The sequence below is a fragment of the Colletotrichum navitas genome (assembly GCF_030913465.1).
Source record: "Colletotrichum navitas strain CBS 125086 chromosome Unknown LY79scaffold_9, whole genome shotgun sequence".
NCBI classification, from domain to species: Eukaryota; Fungi; Ascomycota; class Sordariomycetes; order Glomerellales; family Glomerellaceae; genus Colletotrichum; species Colletotrichum navitas.
In genome coordinates, this window is record NW_026850555.1 from 645,356 (window position 1) to 666,731 (window position 21,376).

A 21,376-nucleotide genomic window follows, 5' to 3' on the forward strand; every position below is an offset into this window, starting at 1 on the left:
TTCTTGTACTATATCTCGAACTTTTGGGGATGGATAAGTCTGGTGGACCGGCCAATATTTTGACTGTCAAACAGACGTTCAGAGATCACGACTTGCTATTTGAGCGAGCTATGGATACGATGGAGTCGGCTGGCTGGCTGGCTGTATACGCATCGATCGATTCCCGGGGAGTAGGGCGTCGGCAGGGTAGGCAATTCAAAAGTAACTTGTTCCCCCCTATGAATAAGCTGGCTGTGAAGCACACGAGCCGGTAACCTGTTTGCCACGACGAAATACCAAATATGGCTGATTATTTACGTGATGTTGTTGCTCATGAAATGAACCGGGACATCGGAAGGAGCTGCTGAGTGTGCACCTTGCAGTAAAATCTGAGCCCCGCCCCCACCTTGGGTGGTGACATGACATCTGAGAACGACAAAACCGCCCATCCGACGTCAATCGCCCTCCGACCTGTCCATTCGGAAGGATGCTTCGCGGCCCGAAATAGCACTTGTACAACGGAAGAAGTGGCCTTTAATTTCTTCAAATACCGCCCAGGACTATCCAACTGCCTTGTCGGTCTATTTTTGCAACAGCACCCAACATGCCTCAGGGACGGGTTCTTGTCATTGCTGGCTCCGACAGCTCAGGCGGGGCGTGAGACACCGTCTCAATGCACCTCTTGCGTGTTTCGATGCTGATAGGTTTTACAGCGGCCTCGAGGCAGACCAAAAGGTGATTGCAGCGCACGGCTGCTATGCCATGACGGCCACGACTGCCTTGACGGCGCAGGACACTACTGGCGTACACGATATCTACCATGTGCCGCAGGAGTTTCTGGTTAAGCAGATCAATGCCTGCGTCGGCGACATTGGAGTCGATGTTGTCAAGACGGGTTGGTTGTGAAGGCCTGCGGAAGCGAAGCCCGATAGCTGACCGTATCCAGGTATGCTGGCTTCTCCCGCAACGATAGGGACTGTTGTCGAGGCTCTCAAGAGGCACAAGATACCCAAGGTGGTCGTGGACCCGGTATGTACTGCCTAATTTGCCGACGGCGTAGAAAATAGGCGCCTGACGTTGGTAGGTCATGATCGCAACGAGCGGGGCCGAGCTCCTCCCCCGCGAGGCCGTCGCGGAGCTGTTAGAAGGTCTGCTGAGGCTCACCACCGTCCTCACGCCCAACATCCCAGAGGCGAAGCTCATTCTCGAGGACTCTGGTCACAAGGCCGTCGAAGTCAGGAACGTCAAGGACCTTGAAGAGATGGCACGGTCCGTCCAAGCGCTTGGCCCTGAGTGGGTGCTGGTTAAGGGCGGGCATATGCCGTTCAAGGCGGATTTCACTGTAGCCGAGACGGAGGGAGAGAAGGCTGTCGTTGTTGACGTGCTTTACGGACACGGGGAGTTCCTGCAAATACAGAGCCCGTACCAAATGTCCATGAACACGCATGGTACTGGCTGCTCGCTGGCTTGTGAGTAATGGCTCTTCTCTAGGAGCAGTATATGCTGACATACGAAAGCTGCTATCGCCTCTAATTTGGCCAAGGGTCTTACTGTACCTGAAGCAGCCAAGTCAGCCTGCCGATACATCGAGGCTGCGATCAAAACGGCCCCGGGCTTCGGCAAGGGACATGGGCCTTTGAACCACTTTCACTCAGTTCAAATACTTCCGTTCGCGCCGTACGGCCCCCGAATCCCTGGAACTACCACGAGCTAACTAACAGCAGAGGACGTTTCATTGAGTATATGCTCGCACGATCCGATGTCAGAGACGTCTGGAAGGCTTTCGTTTACCATCCCTTTGTCATGGCCATGGGAGACGGCACGCTCCCTATGGAGTCCTTCAAGCAGTACCTCATCCAAGACTACCTTTACCTCGTATGTTTCTGGCAGTCCAGCCGGAGAGATCTCTCTAACATGTTTAAAGGTCCATTTTGCCAGAGCCAATGCCCTGGCGTCGTACAAGGCGAAGAACATCGCGGATATTGCGGCTGTCAGTATCAGATGGCGCTGTGCTGGGTTTCATACTGACCATGTCAGGGCGCCACTATCATCAACCACATCAATCGTGAGATGAGCCTGCACATTGACTACTGTAAGGGCTTCGGCATTACTGTGCCCGAGATCGAGGCAACCGAGGAGCATCAAGGTTAGTCATTTGTTGGTAGATGCCGAGTCTACGATCTAATCAAGCACAGCTTGCACGGCGTACACACGCTACGTTCTCGATGTGGGAATGAGCGAAGACTGGATTGCCCTTCAAATGGCACTGGCTCCCTGTCTTCTAGGGTACGGTGCCGTAGCCAAGCAGCTCCACGGCGACATTAAGACGAAGCGCGATGACAACACGTACTGGAAGTGGATCGAGAACTATGTCGCTGATGACTACGTCGGGGCCGTCAAGACTGGGTCAGGTTCGTGGAGTCCCGCTTGTGATTGACGAAGCGCAGGGTTGCTGACCGAGGAACAGAGTTGATCGAGAGGCATGCCGTGCTACAGAGTCCGTCGAGCATCGAGCGGCTTATCAAGATCTTCGTCCACGGAACCAAGGTACGCTGCACACGGTACAAGTCCCAACATTCACTAACTGTGATGCAGATGGAGATTGGCTTCTGGGAGATGTTTCCTTACCAATGAGGAAGCCCAATAGGATTGATTGCTCAAGAGTTCCGATAGAGTACTAGAACACAGCAAGGACTTTCAACAAAGACGGTGGACAAAGGGTCTGGATAACTGACGGACAGGCTTGAGCGGCCAAGGCATCTTGTTGTCGTCATCCTGGCGCTCACACAGCCTCGTATACCAACTTTAGATAAATACCTAGATAAATCTTCTGGAAAAGAACCAAAGCAAACGACTCAAGCATCGTCACGCTGAGTGGTGCAGGAGCTCCCTCCATTGTCTGGTGCAGCTGGCCGTGCCCCATTTTCTTTGACAGTTCAGGCGTACAGGACGAAGTGTTAATGCCGCCGTGCCATTGAATACGTCAAAACCTGCATAATGAGGGAGGCACCCCTGCCCTCGGAGACTCATCCGAGGCCAAACGGTCTCCAATCATTTAGCAATAGTTTCGCAGAACGGATGCAAAATCTGAGAAGGGTTTTCTGGAGATCCAATCCTGAACAGCAGGCTGAGGAAGGGAGAGGTGCTTTATCGCGAGTCATATCCACTACCTTATCTATCCGATAAGACGGAAGCGGGCCAACGTGCAGAATGTACGTACCTTTTTCGCCTTTGCAGGGTCCTCTGGCAGCCTCTGTGTTGAAAAGTTTTGGCCGGCAAAAAAAATTCACCCCGGGCCGCCGCCTTCCCTCGCGCTCCCCAAAACCTTCGGTCCTCCTGCTCTTTTTTTCTCCCTTCCCTCATCCGCATCCCTCTCTTCTCCATCACACAAATTCCCATCTTCAACCTCCCCCAACGCAACAACAGTCTTCTTTTTCGGTTTACTCCAGAAAAAGGAACTCTACCTCCTGCGTTTTCTCCCCACGATCTTTCTTTCTGCCTTTTGACACTTCGCTTCAGCGAAGATAATCAACGACAATCAAGCACTCGCGCACTCTCAGCACCTAGAAATATGTCCTACGGCGGCGGCTACGGCGGCGGCGGATACGGTGGCGGCGGTCGCGGTGGCGGCGGTGGCTACGGCGGTGGTCGCGATCGCAGCGACAGAGGTGGTCGCGATGGCGGCTACGGCGGCGGTGGTTACAACGGGTAAGCATTTCATTGATTCCTTATCGATCGTCATCCGACCTTCATCGGTTGGTTTCGTAAGTCTGCTTCTGCCTGTCTTGTCACCACGGATCAAGGTGGTGGCACAGTTGCCTGTAACGGACCTGAAGCGTCGCGTCTCGGTACAACCGTGACGCGAACCTCGACGTTGTCGAAGTCGTAATTCTTTCTGTTTATCACTTAAAGAATCATCTTACTAACAGTCCAGTGACAGCAACGGCTACGGTGGTGGCGGTGGCTACGGCGGTGGTTTCGGCGGCGGTGGTGGTGACCGCATGAGCAACCTCGGCGCCGGCCTTCGCACTCAAGAATGGGGTCAGTATTTCCTTGTTTCAGTTGCGTCAAAACAAACAAGCTAACCATCAGACAGATCCCAGCACGATGCCCAAGTTCGAGAAGTCTTTCTACAAGGAGCACGAGGAGGTCGCGAACCGCAGCCCTGCTGAGGTGGAATCCTTCCGTCGCAAGCACCAGATGGCCGTCTCTGGCAACGATGTCCCCAAGCCCGTTGAGACCTTCGACGAGGCTGGATTCCCCAGATATGTCATGGACGAGGTCAAGGCGCAGGGTTTCCCTGCCCCTACCGCCATTCAGTCCCAGGGCTGGCCCATGGCCCTGTCCGGTCGTGACGTCGTCGGTATTGCCGAGACGGGCTCCGGAAAGACCCTGACCTACTGCCTGCCTGCCATTGTTCACATCAACGCCCAGCCCCTGCTGGCTCCCGGCGACGGCCCTATTGTCCTGATCCTCGCACCCACCCGTGAGCTCGCGGTCCAGATTCAGCAGGAGATTTCCAAGTTTGGCAAGTCTTCCCGCATCCGCAACACCTGCGTCTACGGTGGTGTCCCCAAGGGTCCCCAGATCCGTGACCTCTCTCGCGGTGTCGAGGTCTGCATCGCAACCCCCGGACGTCTCATCGACATGCTCGAGGCTGGCAAGACCAACCTGCGTAGAGTCACTTACTTGGTTCTCGACGAGGCTGATCGTATGCTGGACATGGGTTTCGAGCCCCAAATTCGCAAGATCATTGGCCAGATTCGCCCTGATCGTCAGACCCTCATGTGGTCTGCCACTTGGCCTAAGGAGGTCCGCGCCCTTGCGTCCGACTTCCTTACCGACTTCATCCAGGTCAACATCGGCTCCATGGAGCTGGCTGCCAACCATCGTATTACCCAAATCGTCGAGGTTGTCAACGAAAGTGAGAAGCGTGATCGCATGATCAAGCACCTTGAGAAGATGATGGACAACAAGGAGAACAAAGTTCTCATCTTTGTCGGCACCAAGCGTGTCGCTGACGAGATCACCCGGTTCCTTCGCCAGGACGGATGGCCCGCGCTTTGTATGTCTACCTGTCCCCGTACTCCCTGGCCCCAAGCTAACGTCCCTTTAGCCATCCACGGTGACAAGCAGCAAAACGAGCGTGATTGGGTCTTGGACCAGTTCAAGACGGGCAAGAGCCCTATCATGGTCGCTACCGACGTCGCGTCGCGTGGTATTGGTGAGTATCGCATTCCCCCAACCTACATGGCAACTTCCAGCAGCCTCGTGCTGTGCTTTACTCTTATGTCTAGGGGCTCTCTTGATTGCGCACTCTTGCCTGATGCATTCGTGTTTCCTTGGTTCTCTCTGCTCCTGTGTGGAGTCTTGGTCTGGTGTGTAGCCGTTGGCTTGCTATACTCGCTATTCCACTCTTGTGCCTCCCATATGCCAATGGTACAAGCGTGGATGTGGCAAATCTTGATTCGATCAAGCTGTCCCCAAGATTCCCCAAGCCCGAGGACCCGGTACACTGAACTTTCCAGGATGGCATTTGACGCAGACGGACTGCCCTGTCTTCGACGGAGTGAAAGACGGCCCGATATGATTATCAAACATACCTGGTTCCATGCTGGAACGTTGCTATACACACTGTGAGGCGTCATGCTAACCCATTCAAGATGTTCGTAACATTACTCACGTGCTGAACTACGACTACCCCAACAACTCGGAGGATTATATTCATCGTATCGGCCGTACTGGTCGTGCTGGTGCAATGGGTACTGCCGTTACCTTCTTCACCACGGACAGTCAGTTTCCCCCTCCCTATTGCCTCACATTTCATAGCGCTGACTTTGTCACAGACTCCAAGCAGGCTCGGGATCTTGTCAATGTCCTCAGGGAAGCTAAGCAGGAGATTGATCCTCGTCTCGCTGAGATGACCCGCTACGGCGGCGGTGGCGGCGGTGGCCGCTATGGTGGCTGGGGCCGTGGCCGTGGTGGTGGCCGTGGCGGCGGTGGTGGCCGTACGTTTTCCCCTCAAAAGTCTTAGTGGTGTTTACGCTAACGGACTCCCCTTGTAGACAACAACTCTAACAATGCCCCTCTAGGTGGTGCCCGACGCTGGTAAGAAACCTGCCATTTGGACCACTCCAAACGGCGAGGTTGTTCATCATCCATGAGGCGGCAATTTGCGCAATTCATCATGCAAAATCGGCGTTCACGTAGACAGAAGGGTTTAGATTCGACGCGCCCGGGATCCACCGATACGGTATATTCTTCCAGTCTGGTATTTTTCCACGACTCTCTTTTTTTTTTCTTTTTTCTTTTTCCCTTGTGTTTTTCCTATCTACCCATATCGGATTTGGGACTGTGCGCAATATTTTCTCAGGCATGGCCAAACGTGGAACAGGCTCAACAAAAGTTTAGGGGGAAACGAGGACGACACGATGAATGGTGTCGGGGACAGCATTAGAGAGACCGTTGGGTCCAGTTACTTACTCGACAGGCGATGACGGCATTTGATAGATGACTGTGTATACCAGGCACTGCCCTGTCGAGGGTGGCGGTAGTAATAGGCCAATTACCTTACGATGTTATTGCATTTTTGATGTGATGTCTCCCGTACCATGCGATTATTTGATAATAGTTTAAGCTTTGGCCAGACATGTGACAAATCCCTCTTCTAACTACTCATAGATGCCAACCAGGAGGGAGGTATGGTGAGTTGTTGCCTCCGGTCAGACAATGACACTCAGTATATATCCTCTTCGTCGTGTATCACAACACTCTGGCTAAGATGGATGGTCCAGCCCGGGCCATGCTTCGCTCACCATGGTCCCTGAATCAGTCGTCGACCGTCTCGAATGTCGCTTTGAAGAGCGACGGTTGTGTCTTTGGGTTTCGTGATAGTATGCCCCCCCAAAGTTGCCTCTTAAGAAGAGGCAGTGCGTCTGGTAACCGACTCCTAGCAAGGAGATAGGAGCGCCACAAGCATGAACCACATTGTACTCAAGTGCTACTTTGAGCTCTGGAGGAAATTTGCTAGACAGTTTAGAGAAAGAGACCCTATAACCATGAAATATGTTCACAGCCCAAGGAGCGTCGCAATTTCACCTCTGTGCTGACCAAAACAGAGAACAAATCTCACAATGGAACCCGTTACCATCGTGTATGGGATCAACAAGACTTCACATCAAGTAAAGGTCACATAAAACACTTGAACAGGACAACAAACAATGAATTTTATGGTTCCTAACCAAATTTGCATTCGTACAGAGTGTAGCTTTCCGGACCAGTAAAGCCATATGCGCATCTTTCATTCCCCTTCACGCGCCAGCCATACCAGAGCTTTCACACCCGAGTTGCACCCTCAACCCTAAACAAAAGTCAAGTAGCAAAACCAAGAGAAAATCAACAAAGCCGGACCAAAAGATGCCTGAGAAGCCAAGAAAGGATCCGAAACTCCCCGCTAGAAAACTCATGTTACCTCCGTGAACAATACTGGACGACCATGTCACGTCCTCACATCCGATGCCAGTTCCTCAAAAGTCAACCTGCATGAGAGTTGAGTTGCGAGATTTGGGTCGTACTGTATCTACAAAGGACGTCCTTCGAGATGAGAAACGGCGCGGCCTTACTCCGACAGGCGGCAGAGGTGTCAGGAAGGGGTCACTGATACTGCTCCTGGCGCACGACTGCGAGTGCCGGCGACGCTTTTCCTTTGCTTCCAACCAGCGCCTGACCCCGGAGCCCTAATCCCATGAGACAAGATCCTTCTGCTTTCCGCTCTCGTCCAGCTCGACCACTGTGGCAGCGAACTCACCCCGTTCGTCCTCGGCCTCAAGGTCGTCCATCTCCAACTCCACTTCTTCGCCATCCTCAAGCATCTTCTTGCCCTTTCGGAGGTAGTCGCCTCTGATGTCCCATCCAAACCTCCAGACCCATGTCTCGAGTTCGGAGAATGCCTGGCCGACGGCAGCCTGTTCGGGGGTGGCAAGTGAGTTGAGTGCCAGAAGTATTTCGTTGAGGCGTCGCTTGTACACGATGAGAGCCATGCGAAGATCGCGAGAGTATGACGGGCCGTAGTCAAGAACAGATCCATCAAGGTAACGTTCGTTATAGACGAGCTGGGCTGTGATTGTCTGTAGGAGGGATCGAACCATCTCCGGCCGTTTGAGGGGCAGGGTATAGGCCTTCAGAACGATCGAGACCAGCATGTGCCACCACTGTTGGACGCAGGCTTCGTTTCCGAGATGCATTCCGACGATGAAGGCAAACTGCAGCTCACCCACAACGTCGTCGTCACTGATACCAGTGGACAGCAAGTACGCGGTGGCATCGACGGCCTGCTCGGTGCGTGCGGCGCCGACACTCTCCGCATCGTACGTTTTTGCGCCCTGGCTGAAGGTGAAGTTCAGTTCGGTGGTCGCGACGGCGCTGGGCATCCGCTTTTCGAGCTCGACCTCGGCGGGAAGCATCAGAGCACCCCTTACACGGTCTGATGTGTGCACAGCCCAGTTGCCCGGCTGGCGGGTGGTGAGTCTGCTCAGAAGAGGGACCGAGATGGCGTTGGTGAGCTGCTGCCAGATGTTGATATTTCTTGCGAACTCGGGTTCCGGACTAGACGGGCCGGAGGTGGCAGACTTGACGTTTGCGTTCAGGGCGCGGAACTGGTAGGGTGCCAGCTTGGAGTAGATGTCTTGGATTTTATCCTTTTGAAAGCGAGCCTCGACCTGGCTGGCGGGCTCACCAATGACCTCGTTGAACTTGTCCCACTGCATGACATGGATCTTCTCCGCGGCTGAGCTGATGACCCAGAAGCCGCAGCGCGTGGTGCTGGCCTCCGTCTCCGAGACCCAAAAGAAGTGCGGACCGGGTGGGATGTCTCTGACGCCGAGGAAGTCGCGGGCGGTGAAAGAGACGGAATCGTAGCCAACTGTGAAGTGAGTGGGGAGGTCCATGATCAGCACGATGTCGCCGCCGCCGAGTGAGTGCTCATGCTGAGGCGACGCGCGCTGGGTAGCGACGGCGTCGTGTGGCTCGATGAGCCCCAGGGGCGGGGGCTCATCATCGTCGGGGATGGTGTGTGGGTTCATGGCTGTTTCTTGTGACCGAGAAGTCGAGTCGACGGGTTGGTGAATGTGCAGGGAGCCGAGGGGATGGGCGCCGGTGACACGGATGGATTTGCAGGATTGAGCCGTGGTGGAGACGGAAGAGTCGGACTTTGGCAGGCCCGAGTTTTTGAGGAGGGCGGGCCGGATGGGGGTGTCGATGGAGGCGCCGGAAATCATTTTTTTAAGGGGGGGGAATGCTGGGAAGAGGACCCACTGCTGTCCGAAGTCGAGAACCGACGGGAGAATAGAAGAAGCGAAGAGAATATGCAGACTAAGTCTTATGGGGTATCAATCGGGTTGTAACAGAATATGCTGGCGAAGCAACGTTGTGACGAAGAGGGTAGTAGAAGAAGAGAGAAAACCTTGATAGGTAAAGAAGACGAGGCAAGGGCTTGTTCGTCCCACGAGGTTTGCGTGTAGGATAAGATAAAGCAGGGAAAGAACGAGCGAAAAGCGATGATAAACAAGGTCGGTGCTGCCTGCCGATTTTGAGGCGACTTAGGCCTCAGGCAAGCCGTTCTCGTTCCTCTGAGAATCTTTATAACTACCTAGGTAGCTGGAAGAGTTGCAACTGAGGTATAAGGGAGAAGAGGAAGTACGAGCTGCGACAACACACCAAGTTAAATGAATGATGGATGGATATGAGAAGAGGCCCAAGGGAAGTGGTAGGGAAGATGAAGATGGTAGAACGCATTCCAGAAGATGACGGCAGCGTCCAGGATGTATTATTGTTGTCTGGCTGGACCGGTCATCATCACTCGTTCCTTCCTTCCTTTTTCCGGTTCGTCTATCCCCGTCTCTTATCGGCCGAAGAGTTCCTTCCTCCAGACAGCCAATCTCCCCCGTCTTCAGGCACTGCACCTGCCTACCCTCGCCTTCCTTCGTTCCAGACCCCTCTCTGTCTGCGTCTTTCCCCTCTTGAGTTGATGATCGGTTCCGTTCGAGACAATGTGGTGGCAGTTGGGGGAGGGGGGGGGGGGGAAGCAGCACGCGTTTGCTAGCTGCTGTGACCGGCCATATTCCAGGTTTGAGGACTCTAAGCTACGTCATAGGTGGCCTGTCATGAGAGTTGGTGTGGAAGGGGAAAGGGGGGGGGGATGCGGCACCAGTAGCCGAATGAACGAATTTAGTGGAATGGAGAGGCAGTCGCCAGAGATACCCAGGGGGCTCAGGCGCTGAAACCGTGTCTTTTCCAGCGGACCTTGCCTCTGTATCACGACATTCCACTGCACTAGCACCCTTCCAAGCGGCCAGGACCCGGCTTCTAACACGTAGACAAACACGCCACCTGACCGATGTCCTGATAAAAAAAAAAGACAGCAAAGGTGAATTGCGAAATATTCCGAAGAAGAAAACAATATGAAACGATTTGATGAATCAAGGCTGGCTTGGGCGTTGCTAGACGTCCGGTGCCTGCCGTTCCATAAAACATAGTCCTCCATCCAAACGAGACACCCCGAAATGCACACCGTCCGCCTGCCTGTCAGTTGCGTCCGTTCCGTTCCGTCCAAAACCATGTCGTTCCGCTCCGTACACCCTGCATCATTTTCCGTAACGGAACACGGGGTCCAACACGACGCAGCCCCCGCTCCCCACCAGGCGGGAAAAGAGCGACGTTGCAATTGGGGGCCGAAAGCCTAAGTGTGCCGCCGTACGAATGTGGTTTAAACGCAGCAAGCTAGCAGGTGCGCTAGTAAATCATCGACATCAAGGATTAGGCAAACAAGAAATGATGCATTTCCACGCTTCTTTTCCTCCCACCCACACACACCCTGGACTGCACCCCCCGGTTACTTCGTCCCCCCTCCCCCCAGTGCCATCGTCTCGGGATCTGCACTGCTAGTCCATCTGTGTATGGTGTATCATAGATGATTACGGTAAGGAGATACGGACCGGTCTAGGAACCCGCGCTGCGGCGAGTGCTCTCTTTTGGCCCCCCTTCCCCTCCCCTCCTGGTCCGCCCTTAATCGTCAAGGATGCCGGAAAAAAGAATGAATCAAGATATCATTAAATGGAAATTTCGACAGCTGACAAAAATAAGAAGCCTAACTCCCGCCTTTTCCTATCCTGTCCGAGACTAGCAAGGTAGCAGGACCTTGGACGCACCAAAGACCCGGCCATCTGGTCCTACTAGTCAAGAAAAAAAAAAGAAACCACCCCCCCCCCCCCCCCCCCCCCCCCCGCCTTTTACACACACACACACACACACACACATACACGCGCCCGCGCAAGGTCTCCAAGGCGGCTATTCGGAACCCAAAAACAAACTATGTTTTTGACCTCGCCTGCCTTCCCTCTCTTCCCCCGTTTCGGTTGACAAACTTCGATACATAAGCACATATCACCTGCCCTACTGCCAAGGGTACCACCTGGGGACCTCGCCGTCGCCTTTTCTTCTTCTTCTCTTCTTTAAGGTTGTGTCCCCCGAGGGCTACTGCCGCCCTCGGACCAACCAAGAAAAAGACGTCACGAGTTCATGTCCCTCTGCAATTGGCCTCGCCGGCCGCTCACCGACTCCTTCTCAGTCCTCAAACCTTGTGTACCCGAGCCCCTGGGACCCGAAGCGCTCAAACCTTATCGCGAGAAACTCGATTGCGAACAACATCCGTAGCAGGGCCCGCCGTTACCCCCTCCCCCAGCTAATCCTCGGCTGAAGCCCGTATGGTATCCCACCCCCCATCACCACCACCTTCTCTCGACTTCAAACTTTGTCCATCCAACTTTAGAAATGGGTGACGGCGGGTGTTGGATATTAATATCGCCTTAGTTATTAAATAGACATACAACCAAGGAAACAATAGAAGTACTAGAACCCCTCCTCCTCCCCCCCCACCTACACCCACACACACACACGCACACACGGCAATTGATTCTTCAATCCAAGCGTGCCACGCTGCTTACCTGCAGCCATCCGCATACAGGATACCACAACAATCAACCTGAACCAGCATCACACAAACCAAATATACGCACGCACACATGCTTTCACCCCCTCCCCCGGCACTTTTCTTTCACATACGAATATGTGCACACTATCACCATTCTCACAAGCACACACCGCTGATACTAGCTGCTTGCATAGCATCAGTCACACAAAGATCCTTTTTCTCTAACATACCCTTCTCCCTTCTTCCCCTGCGCTCTCTCTCTCTCTCTCTCTAAAGCATCCATCATTCACCCACTTACCCCCTCCACTTGCTCTGCATACACTTCAAGCCCAAAAGTGTATACCCACATACCAATTCAAAGGGCAATAGGGGCATGGATACTGCAAGTGACAAACATAAACTGCCATACCAATACAAATGAAGCAGCAATAAGTAGCCTGTAGACACTAGCTACAACAGAATCCTACAGGGGGGCAAAGAAAATAAAATAAAAACAACCCTGCCTCCCCATCCATGTCCTCCGGCTAAGAGCCCGCCAACCTAATGCACCTAAGAAACTAACGCCTCCACCGCTAACACTCGCCAGCACACACGCGCATACACAAACGGCATGCGACGGAGACGCTGAGTTAAGCTCGCAATGGAATGGTGTCACCAGGTCTACCATGCCGGTTCTTCAGCGGGTAACCGCCTGTCTCCTTCATCTTTCTTTTTCCCGCCTCATGCCACCGGCCTTGGCCTCACTCACTACACACGGTGTTCGTCCAAGCCCCGTACGACTTGATTTGGCTACCCAACTCAACCTTTGCTGCTTTTCTTTCTTCTCCCCAGTAGGCGCCTGACCGCGAAGGGATGCTTCTCCAAAGCAATATAACTTCGCGCAACGTAGTTTCTCTCAGCATCCTCGAATTTGACACGGCCTGAAGGGGGTTTGGTTATACGTTGCTGAAATCTTTTTGAATTTCCTTTTCCGCAACTACCCACCAGAAACCAGAAACACGACAATACTAAAAACCAGCCATCCTCAACTATCACACGCAACATGTCGACGCCCTAAACGTCCATATATGTGTAGGTATTTCGGCGCCACTCCAAAGGTCCGTCCCTGCCAATCCTGTGCCCTCGCCCTCTAGCAAGAAGAAATAGAAAAAACAGAGTCCCCATTTTCCGGAAAAAAATCCTTGTCGCCATCCGTGAAGTGCACGGCCTCCTTCGAGGGACCCGATTCGAGATAGGGAAAACGTGTCGTCTGCAAAGGATGTTGTCATGACCCAAAAGCGTCGGCTCCCAGAGATGCTGATTCGTCCCCCATCCCTGACATTGCCAGCGCCAACAGTATCGCGAGTCGATATGCGCTGCTCCGCCTGTCGGATGCGTGGTGTCGTTGGGTCGAGATGAACGAGCCTTGAGCGCGTCTCCAAGATGGAACCCCAATGGAACAACCAAGGCGAATCGCCAACCCATTCGTCGAATCATGACTGCCCTCAACTATCCTCGTAAATGCACATACTACACCGGTCCTAGGAAAAGCCATTTGCCCAATGCATCATCTTATGTGGAGAAGAGAGAACCGGAGAAAAAGGGCATCGCGTCGTGACGCGACGCCAATGAACAAGCCTCGATTATGTCCGAGACGTCAGATGAAAATGGTCAAGTGCCGCATCGAAACCATGCTGTGCGTGTACGCAATCGAAACGTGGGAATCCGGAAGCCATGATATAGGCGGATCGCTTCGTAAACCAGAATTTTGCCGCGCGTCTAATAACCGAAGGAGACCAAGTTGAAAGTTCGTGGTATGAACATGTGCGGATGAGCGGCTGTCGTCGTGCGGAAGGATACCCGGTAATGTACAATTCCTTTCCCCCTTCCATCGATTACGGATGGGTCCTTTCCGATCGTGGGTCAGCATGCTTCAGTGGCTAGACGTCTGAGCGCCGTTATCTGCCTATACAGTTAGCTTGCCGAGTTCAGCAAGTTCCTGGAGTCTTCAACTCACGTGAGCTGTACATGCTCTGGTTCGGCTGCCCATAAGGTGACTGAGGTTGGTAGTTGGCCGAGTACATGTGAGAGCTATTGTACTCGGGAAGAGGTTGCTGTGCAACCCCTCCAGCAGAAGGAGGCGCAGGGTACTGCGAAGGTTGGTATCCAATTGGCGGTAACTGAACCTGGCGACCACTGGCATACGCGGATGCTGACGATGAGCCGTCAGCTCCAGACTGGGGATCGCCTGAGCCGTTCTGGGCAGCGGCGGCAGCGGCGGCAGCAGCCTGACGCTGACGTTCGTCCTCAGCCTTTCGCTGTGCTTCTTCTTCCTTCTTGCGCTGCTTCCACTCCTTGCGGATCTCCTTGAACTCTGTGGGGCAAAGTGTCAGTCTCAAAACTCTGCTTTCATACTGACTTCGGTGCCTCGTTCCGCGCATGTAGGCTAATCCATGACCATGGGGTTAGGCCAACAGAACCTAGACCATGTTCGTGCAGGACTGGAGCCGCTTGTGCAGTGTGCTACTTGAAACACTAAACACAATCAAAGCTACGCCAAAGAGAAGAGCATTGACGCGACTAAGATGGATTGGGATTCTCGGAATTCGCACAAGACGTACCTTCAGGTGTTCTCTTCTGTCCATGGGACTGCATGGTGACATGAGCATTGAGGTGGTTCAGCGTGCCGTAAGCCTTCTCGCAGCCATTCCAACCACACTTGTACATGCGCTCAATTTCCTCGTAACGTCGACGGGGTCGCTTGTGCTGCTGGGCACCAGGGATCGGAACGAAAGAGTATACCTGGTTGCCAAACTGTTACGTTAGTACACTGATTCTGCCCCAGGATGAAAGTACGCGCGCATGCTAGTCTCTGGGCCCGCGTCGTCAATGGCGCATTATTGACAATGGCTGGCACTGCCTCTTGATTCCCCTTCCAGCTCTCCGTAAAGGACATCAAGATTATTGGGGAAGCTTGTTGTTTCTGGCCTCGGTAGGAAGGATGAACCTGCCAGCGTCACACAAAACGCCTTGACGCACCAGCACACCCGGAAACACATCACCTGCTAGCTTCACTTACCTGATTAGGACGTCCCTGGGGAGGGGCAGAACTCGGCGTCGGGGGGAAGACGTGACTGGCGGGAGTCAGAGGACCGGCGCTGTGTTGACCGTAGCCGGTCCAGTCGGGTCGGGGTTGCGCATAGGCAGGGTGCTGGTAGGAATGCGACATATCTCCCGGAGGCGGGCCGTAGGGAGAGTGCTGGCCGTATGCGTAGGTCGGACTCGGCGCCGCTATGGACGGATCTATGGGTACATCGTGGTCAGACTTGGGCATCGGGACCTGATGGTTACGTCCATCCTGCGGGGGCAAAGACGGACTGCTTGCTTGTTGCGCCATGCCTCCGCTGCTTCCGTTGTGGTTGCTAGCTGGATGGTATGATCGCTGAATGTGTTCAGGAAAAGAGCCTGACCGCGCAGAGGGCGGGTAGACGCTGTACTCCGAGGTGGGAGTCGCCGAGGTGGAGTAGTTGCTAGAGCGGACCTCCTGCTGGGTCGCGTATTGCGCAGCAGATGCGTGATCTGCAGATGAACCTTCAGAACGAGTGTCGCCGCAGTTGCTTGGGTAAGGCGAAGGCAAACCTGACTGCGAGTACTCGGTAGCACTGCGTTCCATAGAGGTGCTGAGGGAGGTGAGAAGCGAGCTGATGGCAGCGGCTTCAGGGCGGGAACCTCCAAGCTGTGGAGAGCTTGAAGAGAGCAGTGATGCGTGGTTGTCAACGAACTGGTGTTGCGTTGGGACCACGAACATGCTACAGTTCAGCGGAACGTTCTGGGGTTGCAAAGAATGGCCGGAGAGTCCTTAGTTCTCAAGCCAACGATGGGTTCGCAGGTTCGTGGGAGGCGATGCCTTTCTTTTTTCTTCTTCCGGATTCAAGAGTGGTTGATGAGTTGGCTCGAGACGCGGTCTCTCAAGTAGCGAGAGCGGGCTTGTACTTGAAGAATGGAAAGAAGGAGTAGTAGTGGACGACGAGTGAACTTGGGGAGTAAAGTGAGACTTGAGGCGGCGCGACGATGGTGTATAAAGATGGCGGCCAAGATAGCGTGGACCACCCAAGGGCTCGGGTTTATGGTTAAATGGGGATGTGATGACAACAAAGTCGCTAGTCACCGGCCCTGAGCGAAGATCTCTGGAAGTGGCAAGGATAGCGTTGTCTTTGCCAGATCACGGAGCGGACGCCTCTTTTGCTCTCTCTCTTTCTTGACTCTCTTTCTCGCTTTGGCTGAGGAGAGGTTGACGGCAATGCCTGGGGAGCGCGACACTAAAATAGTGCGCTAAGTAGGTAATGGATGGGCTGGGCTCTCCGCTTGAGTTTTGGCCGAGCGGTCTCTTAGCGTCAGGATCGGAGATAGGGCGGGGGGGGGGGCGCGGCACGTCCACGAGCTGGGTGTGGTGGTATGGGTTCAGGGATCCGAGGCGGCGAACAGTACCGTAGGTGTAGGACCAGGTACACACGGCGAGAGGAGAAGAAGGAAGGGAGGAGGGTGGAGAGCAGATAGAGGAGGATGGGACGTCGAAGCGTTCCTCTTTGCGTATAGCGCAGGGTGTGTCTTAGTCCTTTTTTTTTTTTTTGCGTCTGTCGGAATCTGGCCTGATCTGAGGTCGGGACCTGAGTTCGACAAGCTGGCAGATATGATTCCCAAGGAAGCGACTGATTATTGTCTGATGCGGCTTGGGGGATGCAGGTGCAGCGCAGAAGAATCCACAACGCAAAGTACTGCAGTCTGGAGAGATGATGTGCGCGCGTAGTATGTGGTGGTGGGTTGCGAGTGATGCGTAGATGTGCGGCAGACCGGTAAGAAGGTGCTGGTACAGCAAAGCAATGTGCGCGTGTGGACTGGCTGGCGGTGGTCAAGTAGCCTTGATGTTAGGTGTAGCTGAGGTGGATGGTGGGCGCTGGTGCTTGTGCGTGCGTGTGGTAGGGGGCGTGGTTGGCCTTAGCCTGGGTACTCGATGGCAAGGTGTGGGTGTGTGGAGGGTGGATTTTTCTGTGCAGACTGTATGCCGAAGTCGACTTTGGACTTGAGGTTGGACTTGGACTCGACGACGACGGCTACGTGAGGTACGTGCTGCTGCTGCTGATGCTGCTGATGCTGCTACTTTGAGAAAGGCAAGAGCATGTGCGTGCGTAGTAGTTTGGGCAGCGAGTTTTCCCGTGGTGCTAGTTGAAGTAGCGCGGATGGTGGAGGAGGATGGATGAAAGAGCCAAAGGCCCTCTTTTTTTTGTTTTCTTTCCCCTTCTGTCTTGTTGAATTTCTCCTGCCTCGTCTTTCGCTCTTTCTCGCTCTGCTCGGTGAGGCAAGTGAGGGAAAGGGAAGGGGGTAAGGGGGTAAACCCAATGAAGGTTAATGACGAGGGGGAGTTCGATCTTAGCGCCGTTCCCGGGAGAAAGACGAATTTAATACTTGCGACGGAAGAGGGAAAGACAGAATGGGGTAGGCCCTCGAGGAAATAATGGACCACACCTGAGTGACAGGGTCAGCGCGAGGGCTGATTGCAGCTGGTGGAGACGCGACGACTGAGGTGAAGTGGGCACGGAAGAGAGGGTGAAAGGATGAAGGGTGAAGGGTGAGATTCAAGAGATGGACGGACGGCTGGACGGATGCGGTTGCTGTCTGTAGGTGGACAATTGGCCCAAGGGAGAAGGGGGGGGGGGGGGGGGGGGGGGATAGAACGTAAAAAAAAAAACCACCCTTCCCAGAGGATTAGTCCGCCTGGATTGTGAGTGGCGGACAGACGACGTGTTCCGGGGGGGGAGTGAGAACAGTGAGTGGTTGGTGATTTATTACAGATACTATGTAGAGGTACGGATCGAAGGCTGGAAAACAGCCCAAGAAGACGTTGCTCTTCGTTACTGACGGCCCTGTACCCTCTTCTCCATTTTCCTCTCTTTCTCTTCCGCTTTCTCTCTTCTCCCCTATCCTTCCCATCAAGTATACTGAAGGTGTGAGGCGTGGGGAGTGGGAGGGAGACTGATCGCAGGCACGTACCTCCGTGGCCAATGCACCTTGTTCTAGCAGTCGTCGTCTTTCGTTGTCGTCCCTCGTCCCTGGGGTGTGTAGATTGATAGTGACGGAAGAGAAAGATTCGCCCTGTGAGACAAGTGCAAAAGTCATGTGGATCCACTCATTGCCCTGTGAAAACGGCGATACGTATATCAATCCTTGGTGTGGAGGTTTGAAGGTAGGGAATGCCCTCAAAAGAGACAGGCGGCATGTACGAATTGGGTGCCTTCCCCGAAAGTCTGCACAGGGTTGTTGGCTGCTGAGCACAGAGCACTGAGCTGGGGGTGAGATTTAGATTCCTGGATTCGCCTTCCAGGGGGTGTGAGATATACGATGTACATCGTACGTCGGGATGGGACCTGGGTGGGCTGAGGAGCGTCGACATCGAAGCACAGGGCAGGCAGGTGGCCAAGTATCTTCTTTCCCGCTTTTTTTTTTTCTCTTCTTTTTTCTGGTCCCCTTCCCGGTCCTCCCTCAACTCGGTACGTACCCATCGGCTCGTGTATCGGACAAGAAGGAGCAGCACGAGCAACGCCAGCTGGCAGATGGCAGAATCTGGGTGGCAGGTGCAGGTGCGCACTGACTGACTGACTGGATGCTGCTATGCTGCACGGCTACTGGATGCTCGAATGAACGATGATGATGATGATGTGTGCTCCAAGCTAAACCATTTACTCCGGACGGTACCTCACTCTTCGAGCTAAACATGCTAGCTGAGGATCTCCTAGCTTGGCGACGCCCCTCGCTGGATGCCGGGGCTAGCTAAAACTGCGGTGGCTTGATAGGATAACTTGATGCCTCCTGGCTGTGCCGTGCCTCTGCACATGTACCTTATCGGCGTCTCCAACTCTTTGAGATGCATATCATGTTCTTGGTCAGCAACTTCTCTTTTCTTTGCTCTCTTTACATCCCATTCCCAATTGGACGTTCCGCAAGGCTCGACGACGCATAGGATGAAACGTACGAATCAATGAAATGACCAAGTGGCCTAGATCTAGCGTTCTCCTCCTTTGCTCAAATGACCCTAGATCACACCGACGAGAATGGCTGCCGCGTCGCGTCTCAGGTTGATTCTATCACCCAGAGACCAAGTGAAGCTTGCCTGTTTCTACAACATACGGCCACTGCCCATTGCATCCTGAAAGCATATGCTACTCAATGATAACGATATTATTATTATTGTTGTTGTTGTTGTTGTTGTTGTTGTTGTTATTGTTGTTGAGCCGGGAATCGGCAACAAGCATAATATGGGGCATGGCATGTATAAGGGTGTGAGTTGGAAGAAGAATGTCTTACGTGACTCCCCAAAATGATATCTGTCTCTCTGTCTTTCCCGAAGCGCATCGTCAAGAGCAGGTTGGATGGGGTCATGAAACTCACGAACAATAAGAACTCGTATGTTGCCGACTGCGGCCGTTTCCGACGGCAGATTTGGGAAAACCCTTCAGCCTGAAAACACGAAAAAGCTTCTTTTCCTAGGTCCTCGCTTCCGTCTCTAAGCCCAGAGATCGGGATTCCGATGGCTGTTGCAGCTGCTCGGGACGAACGGATCCGCTTACTCTTGACTCGTGGGCAGGGGGGGCCACTTGCACAACGACCAAACAAAGGAGAGAGCGATTATGTCCAACATGTTACTGCAGTCAGAAATCACTGTGTCTAGTGTCCTGTGAGTGATCCAAGATGTTTCTAGGATCTCGTGACGCGATGGGTATCCGGCATCCGGTATTTAGAATGTCTAGTCATCGAATGGAATGATAGTTGAGACCGCCCCTCCCATTCCATGGTGATCCAACCACTCCAAAAACGATCACAGGGGGGGAGGATAAGAGGCGCGTCAGATGGGGGCCGATAAAAAACCCCTCGGACCTGACCCTAGCAGCGGTAGGCATTGCTGTGTGCACTAGGTAGGTATGCTATTTTCCGACACGGATTTCATGGCTAGAAGACAGCGGGGATGAATGAGAGTTGTGCCGACAAAGCAGAGAACTCGGAACAGTGACGATGGCCCCATCCCATCCTCAAGAACCCATGTTCCCTGCTCAGCCTTTGGGCTTTTTGCGGTCGAGGTTCCCGGCTGGTAGGAATCCATACTCGTGGCGGCGAGGGGGTGTGGGATGCCCAACGGAGGGCGCGGCAAGGGCCATCTGACTGGCGGACGCTCGCATGCACACCCAGATACGTATGTTGTCCGCAGGAGAAAGACAGGCATGGACACGACGACGTGCCGAACTTGATTGTGCTGCACGGCCACTTGTTGGTGGTGCCGGTGCCATTCCTGCTGTACTTCCGGATGCGTGGCATCCCATCTGGACAGCGGATTTTAGGCATCGGACACGTTGCTGGCCTTGATCCTGATGATTGAGCAATTTCATTGCCTTGCGCGCCTGGGTTCGAACTCTTTTGCCCCATGTCGTATGGGCAGGTACGAGAAGATGCTGCTGGGGTTACTCCGTATATCGACTCGAATGTCTGCTGGTACTCCAGGAGGCCTTGATCACACACGGCACAAAGGGGGCAAGCCGACTGCTGCTGAGCCTGGGGTCTTGCATAGGAAACCTGGAGTCCTTGCTGCAGGGAAGTAGCTTGGGTAGCCGTAGGCACGGCACGTACATGAACTAAGGCAGACAGAGGAAAGGAGTTAGTGCCGGAATAGGAGACTGATGGCCGTGCCGCGGAATTGAGCGCGGTGAGGTTGGCATCGAGGGAGGGTGTGCCTGGTTACCGAGCAGGCGACAGCAACTGGTCGGCGGCGATGGTTGTACGAATGCTGAGTAGGAGATCATGGCGGGTGGGCAAGGTCCAGGGCCGGGATGCCGCGGAGCAGCTGAGGGAACGGCACCGTGGGTTAATTTCCCCCTGTCTTGCTGGCATTGTGGTGTGTGTGCTGTGCGCCTGTATGGGGTCCTTGGCAATGGACTCCGAGAGCAACCGCCGCTACGTAAGCTGGAAGCGTAAGAAATATCGACGAATAGGACGCTGGGCAGTGTATGCCTTGGTCAGGAGGGAGGCTATGGATACCGTCCGTAGGAGATGGCATCCACCTGGCCTCCATTTCCATGAAGCAGCGATGCAAGGAAGACCGGGAACAGAAAACGGTAAGCCAAGAGAAAGGAATAGATAGGCGCATGTGAGACAGGCGAATGTGGAAGCTGCTATTATGTGTTGCGATATTCGTCGTAAGGTACATTACATACATACCCCTGGGGCGGGCCAGCGTGGTTGTCCACAAAGTGTAAGACGGGGAGAAAGAGAGAGAGAATGTGTGGTTGCTAGTGTGAATTACTGTTGTAAGGCGCCGAAGACAAGGTTTCTGTGCAGTCGATGACGCCCGAGAGAACCGAACGGCGAGGCAGGCATCGTGAGATTTCA

General features: G+C 53.9%; 5 protein-coding genes across 5 annotated transcripts; 2 read left to right on the forward strand and 3 right to left on the reverse strand.

Moving 5' to 3' along the window:
• The first annotated feature begins 410 nt into the window (after positions 1-410).
• LY79DRAFT_542529 (phosphomethylpyrimidine kinase) lies at positions 411-3,105 on the forward strand. The gene is made up of 11 exons (XM_060557010.1): positions 411-636; positions 693-874; positions 926-1,008; positions 1,064-1,448; positions 1,497-1,656; positions 1,704-1,854; positions 1,904-1,969; positions 2,017-2,125; positions 2,175-2,390; positions 2,447-2,526; positions 2,575-3,105. Exons 1-11 carry the CDS (start codon positions 584-586, stop codon positions 2,611-2,613), a joined length of 1,524 nt encoding a protein of 507 aa, XP_060418030.1. The 5' UTR covers positions 411-583; the 3' UTR covers positions 2,614-3,105.
• Positions 3,106-3,279: 174 nt separating this feature from the next.
• LY79DRAFT_542532 (P-loop containing nucleoside triphosphate hydrolase protein) lies at positions 3,280-6,565 on the forward strand. Its single transcript, XM_060557011.1, has 7 exons — positions 3,280-3,687; positions 3,914-4,020; positions 4,076-5,044; positions 5,096-5,203; positions 5,643-5,771; positions 5,826-5,987; positions 6,072-6,565. The coding sequence occupies exons 1-7, from the start codon at positions 3,551-3,553 to the stop codon at positions 6,089-6,091; spliced, it is 1,632 nt and encodes a 543-aa protein (XP_060418031.1). The 5' UTR covers positions 3,280-3,550; the 3' UTR covers positions 6,092-6,565.
• Positions 6,566-7,715: 1,150 nt separating this feature from the next.
• Positions 7,716-9,254, reverse strand: LY79DRAFT_666936 (AAR2 protein; the record flags this gene model as incomplete). Its single annotated transcript, XM_060563300.1, has 1 exon — positions 7,716-9,254. One exon carries the CDS (start codon positions 9,252-9,254, stop codon positions 7,716-7,718), a length of 1,539 nt encoding a protein of 512 aa, XP_060418032.1.
• A 4,623-nt stretch (positions 9,255-13,877) lies between these two features.
• LY79DRAFT_508238 (uncharacterized protein) lies at positions 13,878-15,752 on the reverse strand (the record flags this gene model as incomplete). Its single annotated transcript, XM_060553914.1, has 4 exons — positions 13,878-13,906; positions 13,962-14,318; positions 14,566-14,746; positions 15,024-15,752. 4 exons carry the CDS (start codon positions 15,750-15,752, stop codon positions 13,878-13,880), a joined length of 1,296 nt encoding a protein of 431 aa, XP_060418033.1.
• A 4,040-nt stretch (positions 15,753-19,792) lies between these two features.
• LY79DRAFT_408424 (uncharacterized protein) lies at positions 19,793-20,634 on the reverse strand. The gene has a single exon (XM_060553068.1). The coding sequence runs from the start codon at positions 20,414-20,416 to the stop codon at positions 19,946-19,948; it is 471 nt and encodes a 156-aa protein (XP_060418034.1). The 5' UTR covers positions 20,417-20,634; the 3' UTR covers positions 19,793-19,945.
• Between the last annotated feature and the right edge of the window lie 742 nt (positions 20,635-21,376).

What these genes read in the sequence shown, in the direction of transcription:
- LY79DRAFT_542532 (XM_060557011.1), top strand. Translation starts at nt 3,551, where the DNA reads ATGTCCTACGGCGGCGGCTACGGCGGCGGCGGATACGGTGGCGGCGGT. An exon ending in CCTTCGCACTCAAGAATGGG is followed by an intron (nt 4,021 to 4,075) that starts GTCAGTATTTCC and finishes ACCATCAGACAG; the next exon opens with ATCCCAGCACGATGCCCAAG. An exon ending in CCGTGGCGGCGGTGGTGGCC is followed by an intron (nt 5,988 to 6,071) that starts GTACGTTTTCCC and finishes ATGCCCCTCTAG; the next exon opens with GTGGTGCCCGACGCTGGTAA.
- LY79DRAFT_408424 (XM_060553068.1), bottom strand. Translation starts at nt 20,416, where the DNA reads ATGGGGCAAAAGAGTTCGAACCCAGGCGCGCAAGGCAATGAAATTGCT.
- LY79DRAFT_542529 (XM_060557010.1), top strand. Translation starts at nt 584, where the DNA reads ATGCCTCAGGGACGGGTTCTTGTCATTGCTGGCTCCGACAGCTCAGGC. An exon ending in TACTGGCTGCTCGCTGGCTT is followed by an intron (nt 1,449 to 1,496) that starts GTGAGTAATGGC and finishes GACATACGAAAG; the next exon opens with CTGCTATCGCCTCTAATTTG. An exon ending in TCCAAGACTACCTTTACCTC is followed by an intron (nt 1,855 to 1,903) that starts GTATGTTTCTGG and finishes ACATGTTTAAAG; the next exon opens with GTCCATTTTGCCAGAGCCAA.